The following is a 9,278-nucleotide window of genomic DNA, read 5'->3' on the forward strand; positions in this document are numbered from 1 at the left end:
GCTGCTCCTGCCTCCTCAGCAGCGCTATGGATGTCTGACTACAGCTTAGGTCTGCTCCCCGCTGGCAAGTGGACATCCCCCGAGGGCTGCCGTGTTGCCAGAGGGATGTTTGATTGCCATCTTAGTCCCAATCCCCCGGGGAGCAGGCCTAAGCCGGCAGGTGGTCATCCCCTGAGGGGTCCCAGTGTGTAAGAGGGCACAGGCCGGGCTGAGGGACCCTCTCTCCTCCCCGAGTGCACAAATATTTGTGCACCGGGCCTCTAGTCAATAATAATCACAGACCAAATCAACTTGCTGTGCCCAGGGATTGAGGGGTTGGCAAGAGAAGGCCTTGTGGAATTTGCTTTGAACCTCCAAGCCTGTCCCTCCTCTGTCCTTTCCATTCCCTGGTGGCGCCCCCCCCCGCCCTCCCCCCCCCACACACACACCCGTCCTGCCATTATGAGTTGCAGCCTCTGATTACTCAATTGGCAGAAGGAAGAAACTATGGCAGAACCAGGCTGTTAATCTCGAGTCCAAGAGAAAGAACGCCAGCTCCTTTGGGGAGCGTAATAGAAAAAGTATGAGCTCCGCAGTTGCTTCCACCCTGCCAGTGACTAGTTTTATGACTGTACATAAATAACCACTTCAACTTTTTAAAAAATTGATTTCTCTCATTATATATTACATCTTTCTTCTCTAAGCCTCAGGTCTCTCAATGGTAAAATAAGTCTAATAACAGTAGTGGGAGTGGTGGCAGTGGTAACAATGACAAGAACAGCGATAATGCTAAATGCCTACCTCGCTGGGTTTCTGTGAGGATTAAATGAATCGATACGTGTCAGGTGCCCCTGAGTCCTGGTGGGTGCTGCTCCCAGAGGTGCTGAGGCCAGCAGACCTGTCAGTCAGGACAGCCCGTCTGCAGAAGTGTGTTGAGTTCTGGTTTGACCGCGAGTTGAACCATCTTTCTAAATTGCTTTCCCTAAGTCTCATTATGTTCTTTCTAGAAATGAAAAAAAACACAATACCTGCCTACCCCAGGGACTGCTATGAGAATAAAATGAAATACTAGGTATAAGAGTGTTTTGGAAACTATAAATATAAAATGATATTGCAGGCATACCTCAGAGATATTACAGGCTGGACTCCAGACCACAGCAATAGAGCGACTTGTCATCTTTTTGCTGGTGGAGGGTCTTGCCTTCAATATGTAAAAAACAACATTGCCCGGCCAGCATGGCTCAGTAGTTGAGCGTCGACCTATGAACCAGGAAGTACTGGTTCGATTCCCAGTCAGGGCACATGCCCAGGTTGCAGGCTCAGTCCCCAGTAGGGGGCGTGCAGAAGGCAGCCAATCAATGAGTCTCTTTCATCGTTGATGCTTCTATCTCTCTCTCCCTCTCCCTTCCTCTGTGAAATCAATAAAAATATATTTTTTAAAAATCGCAACATCTATGCAGCACAATAAAGTAATGAATGTCGGTGCTGTTATTAGCTTAGACTCCCCTGAGGCTGCCAGCATGTCCCCTTCTAAACCAAGTATTAGCCAGGTGGCATCGCTACTTGCTGCCCCATGGACACAAACAGTTCAGACCTTTCTTAGCAGGAAAATAGCTCCAACTAAAAACGTCTCTATTTTCCTGTGGACTATACCTGGAATTCCAGGTACATCTAGGAGAGATAAGAAGACATGTGCTCACTCAATAGAAATGTGTGTGCACGTTGTGGGCAAGCCTCCAAAAGGATGCGTCTGCACCCAGAGGAACAGTGGAGTGAGGGAAACAGACACCCATCAACACGGCGGGCACTGAGGCCACGCCCGTTTCTGCAGAGCTCACCTCAGCAGCACCCCTTCCACCTGGCACAAGAGGCCAGTGCAGTGGAGACAAGTCCATCCCTTCCACCCAAACCAATTTCCCTGAATTCTGTCTGTGCCTCTTTTTCTCGTTATTAAGGTTCCTGGGATCACAGCCCTATGAAACTCTGGCAAGCCTCCGAGGCAGCAGTTAATATTTTTTAAAGATGTGTAGCACAACAGTTTTTAAAGTGAAAACGTAGTGAGCCTTAAACCCATAAGAGCAAGCATTTATTTTTTAAACTCCCCACTTTTCTTAAGAGAGATGACAGGATTGAAGGTAAGGTGCCAAAACCTAAGGTAGTTTCAAATCAGGAGGCCTTCTGGTCCCTACACAGCTCCTGTTCGCTAGTGTGGCCCTCCCGCCCCACAATACTGTGCAATAACCGAGGAACAAGGGAGGGAGGAAAGTGTGAATGTTGTCAAAGCAACCAGTGACCGTGGGATGTGTCTGGCTGCCCCCTGCCTCCATTACCCTCAGCCTCAAGCAGAGAAGGAAAAGCCCAGGTCAATCCATACGGATGGAAAAGCAGCCTCCTCCTCTTCTAACCTGAGCTCATTTTATGCTCTGCGCTCCGTCCCGTCCTGGGCACGAATCTGAAGGAGGCCTTTTACAGCCCTCACCCTTCTGCTGCCAAGAACGCTGCAACAGAGCTCCATGGCCATCTCAGGGGAGTAAGAATGCAAGTACAGAAGGCCCATTACTTGGTGTGCCTTCGGTTCTGATGACTTGCATATGTCTCTTCCGAGGCCAAAGGGGAGTTTAATCTTGGTTCCAGGATGTCTCACTGGGGCTCCTCAATCAAACCCAGGGGTTCCCTCATTCCGCAGGCAGGTTCTCCTCCACGGAGGCTGCGCTGGAGTGGCTGATGGGCCGGACTTGAGAGCCAACTGCCAGGGTTCAAGTCCCAGCTCTGGGACTTTATACACATTATTACCCACGTTGAGCCTCATTTTACTTGTCTGTAAAATGCAGATAATGATAATAAAACTGATACCCACTTCATAGTTTATCTTATAATGACAAAATAAATGAGCTGGCAGAGAACAAGCCCTTGGTAAATGGCAGCCTGTGTGCCCGGCACTCTTGTCTTTGAAGCTAAAAAGGCCGTGTTCTCAGCCTCACTTTGTAAGCCCACAGTTTGAATTCTCAGATTAACAGTGTTTGCCTTTGGCTACAAGGAATGGAAGAGAGAATCCAAACCTCAAAATGATATCCACAAGCCTCACTCTGACATTTAAGGTCCTGTACAATCTAGTCTCCTCCTTCCTTCCAAACAGACCTCTTGCTACATTGCCGCACCAGTTCTCCAGGTCGCCCATTCTTTAAAAAGCATCAAGCACCTAGTGCCATGTTCTGTGCTAGCCACGCTCTCCCGTGTGGTCAGCCTGATGCCTCCCTCTCTTTAGATTCCGCCTGACCTGCAAAGCAGACTCACACCTAGCGCTTCCACACAGCCGTCCCCACCTGCTCCAACCCAGCAGGGCTTCCCCTGCTGACCCCTCAGAGGTCTTGTGGCTTTTACTCGGGATTCATCATAAATGGGTCATTTAGCTATAGGGTTGTACTTTATATGCCATGTAACAAAGGGATGAATCTTACATGTGTTATCTAGCGGCTAGTACTTTACACTTAGCAGGGACTCAGTCACTGATTTACTAGATGGCACAGAGCAAACCTATTGTCATTCCTTTTCGACAAACACCCTTCTGATGATTACTCCCTCTAGCAGTGAGACTGAAAGGCTCAATCCACAGACCTAGACTAAGTAGGTTTATGGTTAAATCTGCCACTTGGATGTGTGACCTGGAGTAAGTTACCATGCCTGTCTGCGCTTCAGTTTCCTCATCTGTAAATGCGGATAAACAAAGTGCCCACTCTTTCTAAGGCAGTTATGAGAATGAAATTGAGATAACACTTTGAACAGGGCCTGGCACACAGTAATCAGTTAATCACTCTGTAAATATTCAGTATTATTATCATTACTACTGTCTCCTGGGTGTTCAACTCATCTACAATGTCCCAAAAAGCATTTTGTAAAGTATGCTAGGCCTATGCAGAAAGCTACTGGGTATCGGTACCTACAGAACATTTCTCTCTTCTTCATTCTCAGGCTGTTCAAAAGGCATCTCTACTTCTGTACTGCTGATCAGTTGACTCATGTTGTTACAGAATCTGTAATTCCACTGCACCTTCAATTTCACTGTACACCTCAGCAAAGCTTTGATTGCATATACAACTCAAAAAAGTATTTACCATGGCTTGAAAGAGGAAGGAGGGTCTTGGGCAAAACTGATTCACTATCAAATACATCAAACTCACCACTTTACTATGAGGTACCCTCTTCAGTTATGTTTTCCCATCTGTCCCCAATGTCAATGAAAGCAGAAAATTCTGCCTCAAACCCATGAGGTTTGATTATACATCTTGTCATCAAAACAGCACATTTTCCATCAAGCCATTTCCCTCTCTCTACTACTACTTTTCAATGAGATTTTAATTAAGATCAGTTTTAATGCACAGGCTAAAAGGCAAATAACTCTTCAATCATGAGACAAAATGAAACCGCTGACAGAGAGAAAGGGCAGTTCAAATTCACATGCTGCCATTAAAAAAAAAAAAAACAAGCAACTTTCTCTCAAGATATTTGCAACGAGGAAGACATCCTGCTTTCCAATCTCATAAACCAAGTTCTGGAAACTGGCTTTTACTCAGTCTGTGCCACTGCTAGTATATGACTACTAGTCTGAGTCCACTGGAGCCCTCGTAGGTGGTCTGGCTTCTTCACTATAGCACAGAGGTTAAGAGCATAGACGTAAAACTTGGCTCCCCCACTTCCCAGCTACATGACACTGTGCAAGTTATCTAATCTCTCCATATCTCATTTCATCATCTGTAAAAGGAGAAAAATAACCAAACCTACCTCAGAGTTGTGATTAACTGAGCTCATGAAATAAGAATATGCTATTCATTGTTATATTCCATAGTTGTTTAGCCCAGTGCCTGGCTGTAGTGCACACTCAATAGATGGTAATCATCATTGTTATCATCTCAACTGTATGTGAATTCAATAGCCAAAACCAAGCGGCTAATCATTTGTCAAGTCAATGTGTTTCGTGTTGAGACCAGCCAGTTTCAAGAACTGGTTCAACAAAATCATTTTATGTAGTCCATTATAGAACAGACACAAAGCAAATGACAACAAAACAGAGCAGATTAAGCTTCAAGTGTGTTAAGTAACCCTGACTGCCAACACTAAGACACTGATACGGAGGATCTGATCTTCTTATTTAAGCAACAAGGTTCCAACCAAGACATTTGTTTCTTCTCATCTCCGATCTCATACTCTGATGTAAATTTCAATACCTTTTAAAAAGTTAAAGATTTAAATATCTAAAATAGACAAAATTAAATACCTTCTAAGTAGCCTATGCCAGTGTGTCTCCTCCATCTAGAAGATCTATTTATTTTGTAATAAAGAACAAAAAAGGCCCTGGCCGGTTTGTCTCAGTGGATAGAGTGTCAACCTGCGAAGGGTCGTGGGTTCAATTCCGGTCAAGGGCACATGCCCAGGTTGCAGGCTCCGATCCCCAGTGCGGGGCATGCAGGAGGCAGCCAATCGATGATTCTCATCACCGATGTTTCTCTCTCCCTCTCCCTTCCACTCTGAAATTAATAAAAATCTATTTTTTTAAAAGAACAAAAAGGCCTTCTTTAAATTCCTTTTAGGACAATAAAGTAAATGTAACCTATGCATGTAATAAAATTAAATGGGATTAACCCCTAGCTTATTGGTTCTCTACCCACCTCAACACTGAAGGTTAGTTAGGTATCCGAATCACTGACATTAGAATGTCTAGCACCAGTCTTTCAAAATGTAACAGGAAATATACTACATGTCTGAATAGAAATCAAATATTTTATTTCCCTAAAGAACATAAATACTCAAGTTTTGCAAAATGTCACGTCCTAAATTTTCCTAAACTGAGGAAACATATATCCAAAAGAATATAATAAAAATGCAATTTAGATTATGCATCTTACCTGCTGTAGCTAAACAGGAACTCATTAGGGCAAACATGGCAATCACATGATGAGGAGTCATTTTCATTTCTCCAGAAGTGTGTCCCGTTCAGTCCCCTCCGCCAGCAGTTCTTCAGATTGAAATCTTTGCAAATCAGATGTGGCCTTAAAATCCCTCTTTCCAAGTGTCAAGTTGTCTGTAAAAATAAACATATTTCAAGAAGAAAACTTAATGCAGGAACTCCTTTTCATAAACACAGATTAGGGTGAAATGAAGAACTTCTAAAGAGGCTAAGATAAATTTATCTTAAAAGATGCCAAAACAGCACTCAAGCAAACTGAGATGGGGGTGATAATTACTTACTAAAGGTTTTTATAGCAAAATACTTTTGCAAAACCACATTTACTTTTGACATTTCTTTCTAATTTTTTTGTTGTTGTCAGCCCTTACCCGAGGATAGTTTTCCTTTTTTTCTTTAGAGAAAGTGGAAGGGAAGGGAAGAGACAGAGAGAGAGAAACATCGATGTGAGAGAGACACATCATTTAGTTGCCTCCCAAATGCACTCCAACCAAGGCCAGGGATCGAGCCTGCAACTGAGATATGTGTCCTTAACCAGAATCAAACCCGGGACCTTTTCTTTAGTGTGAGGGCTGACACTCTTATCCACTGAGAGTGTAGGATTGGGTAGGACTATTGACATTTTAAGTCTTTCGTTTCCTACAAAATTGTCAGGACCACAGAAGAAAAGCAAGGTGCACTTATGATATAACATACCAGTTATATTGTGGCACTAAGGCAATCAGTGACACCTGATTCATGAATTCCCTAGTGCTAGCAAGAAAACACAGCCTGGCCATTGTGGCTCAGTGGTCGAGTACTGACCCATGGACCAGAAGGTCATGGTTTGATTCCCAGTCAGGGAGGCATGCAGGAGGCAGCTGATCAATGATTCTCTCTCATCATTGATGTTTTCATCTCTCTCCCTCTCCCTTTCTCTCTCAGAAATCAATAAAAACCTTTTTCAAAAAGAAGAAAATACGAATAGCTCTGACTAGAGACTCAATCTAATGTTAACACATTGTTTGCAGGTAGTTTTTATCGCACGCTAACAGGTGACACAGGCCATTTTTGCTAATTTTTTGCGCAAATGGCAACGTTCAGTAAAATTACGGTAACTTTAGTTTACGTATTTATACGTTACCCACATTCTACCGCTAGTCTATAAAAAACGTATTAATACGTGTCCTGCGCTCTACTACTACAGTCAACGTAAAACGTATGTTTCCCGCATAGAATGTCTTAAAATGATAGTTACCGCAGGAATCAAATTAAAAGAGGTTTAGAATCAATTTGGAAAATAAAGAACCATTAAAAGGCAAGATTCTTATTTCAACTGTTTGCCAGCCTTCTCGCAGGAAAAAAGTCTTCCCTGTCTCTAAGCCCCATCTGTGACTACCTGGCTCCTGGATTAGAGGGCCCAGTGGTCCTTTTGAACATGTTCCAATCCATAGAACCTTGAATGACAAGTTTTGTGGTAGTCTGCTTAACTTGACTCTCCTCCCTATGGCCCTAAAGATTACCTCATTAGTTATTTCCAGTCTTGTGTCCCTCAGCCTGCCACAACCCACAAAAGCTGTCCAATTCGACAAACACTTATTGAGCACCTCCTATGCTCCAAGCATTGTTTAAGACAGGGGTGAGGAAATCATTTGGTCTGGCCCTGCCAAGGCAACCACAGGCAGGACTCGAAATTCAATAAATCTAGGAGCTTTTCTCATCCTATATAATAAAAGGGTAATACGCAAATTGACCCTAACAGCAGAACGGCTGGGAATGACTGGTCACTATGACACACACTGACCACCAGAGGGCAGACGCTCAATGCAGGAGTGACAGCTGCCAGTACAGAGGTGGTGGGAGCCTCTCCCGCCTCCTCAGCAGCGCTAAGGATGTCCGACTGCAGTTTAGGCCTGCTCCCCACTGGCAAGTGGACATCCCCCGAGGGCTGCCAGGCTGCCAGAGGGATGTCTGCCTGCAAGCTTAGGCCCGATCCCTCCGGGGAGCAGGCCTAAGCCAGCAGGTGGACATCCCCCAAGGGGTCCCAGACTGTGAGAGGGCACAGGCTGGGCTGAGGGACCCCCCCAAGTGCACAAATTTTTGTGCACCGGGCTTCTAGTAGCAATATAAATGTATATTAAGTGAATTATATTAAGCAAATGATGCTATAAATAGTCAAATGGCCCTTGGCAGGAAAAGGTTCCCCACCCCTGGTTTAAGGATGAGATTCCTCCTCATCAAGAATAAAAGTTAGCTAAAACCTAGATAAAAGCACAAACACCCTGTCTGACCAAAGCCCTGGGCAAGGCCAGATCAAGGTGTTTCCAGGAACCATCTGAGATAGCTGGGGATTGCAGCCTTGTCACCTTCACCCAGGAGATAGCACCACAGAACCAGCTTGCTACCTTCGGGGACAAAGCCAGTTTGGGCACTTGTAAGATACAGAACAAAAATATAAAGACAATGGCAAATGAGTTTCTAAATGAGTGTTCTTAGTTCACTGCTTTAAGTGTTAAGAGGAAGATATTTAAAATGGCTCTTTACAGTAGTAATGCTAATTTCCTATGAGGAATAGGGAGAGAAATAGGGTGGTTGTGTTGGCCTGGGTAGCTAGTTAGGTATTAACAAAGGGAAGGGTTGAGCTACACTGGCTAAGCCTGATTAGGTCAGGAAGCTACAGCTTCACACACACACACACCAGGGGACAGCCGCATTCTCCCCCAAAGGGACTTACTCCCCAGCAGGCAGGAAAGACCTGCTTTCTGATCTCCCTGGGGAATAACCAGGCTGGTTCACCGATTACCAGCGGAAGGGATGAACAGAAAAGGGAAAACTCTTTTGCGTGCACAGTAGGAGCCAGATGAAGCAAACTGAAGCATGCCCAATAGGAGCCAAAATGAGGATCATAAATGGGGAGAGTCTAGCCTGGGAAAATCTGGGGGAGGATTGGATAGGATAAGAGCACAGAACCCAGAAAATCCAGGAAAGGGATTCGAAGAATTAGGATGGAGACTGGTTATTTTGAAAGAAAGCTTACCCCTTCCCAAACCCAAGGAGATATAATCAAAGTTTAACAAAGGCTCCGGGTAGCATGTTCTCTCTCCATAGAAGCCCCAGGCCAAGCACAGTGCCAAAAGTACCCTTCCAATAAATCTTGCCACCACACCTCAAATCCCCTATGCATGTATCCTTGAAATGCATTTTCTGCAATACCTATTTCTGTAAGAATCCTATTTCCAGCCCTGGCCAGTGTTGCTCAGTTGGTTGAGCATTGTCCTGTGCACCGAAGCGTCACTGGTTTGAATCCCAGTCAGGGCATTTATCCAGAATGTGGGTCCAATCCCTGGTCAGGGCACATACA

The 9,278-nt window shown here is 44.7% G+C and overlaps 1 protein-coding gene across 1 annotated transcript in view; it reads right to left on the bottom strand.

Annotated features, from left to right (window-relative positions):
* TGFBR3 (transforming growth factor beta receptor III) overlaps window positions 1-6,076 on the bottom strand; it is a 177,019-nt gene extending 170,943 nt beyond the window's left edge. Inside the window, exon 1 of the mRNA XM_006758203.2 lies at window positions 5,880-6,076. Within this exon, the coding sequence (XP_006758266.1) occupies window positions 5,880-5,946 (67 nt within the window). The 5' untranslated portion in view covers window positions 5,947-6,076. The remainder of the gene's footprint in view (window positions 1-5,879) is intronic.
* Between the last annotated feature and the right edge of the window lie 3,202 nt (window positions 6,077-9,278).

Source organism: Myotis davidii, unplaced genomic scaffold, assembly GCF_000327345.1.
Source record: "Myotis davidii unplaced genomic scaffold, ASM32734v1 scaffold674, whole genome shotgun sequence".
NCBI lineage: Eukaryota > Metazoa > Chordata > Mammalia > Chiroptera > Vespertilionidae > Myotis > Myotis davidii.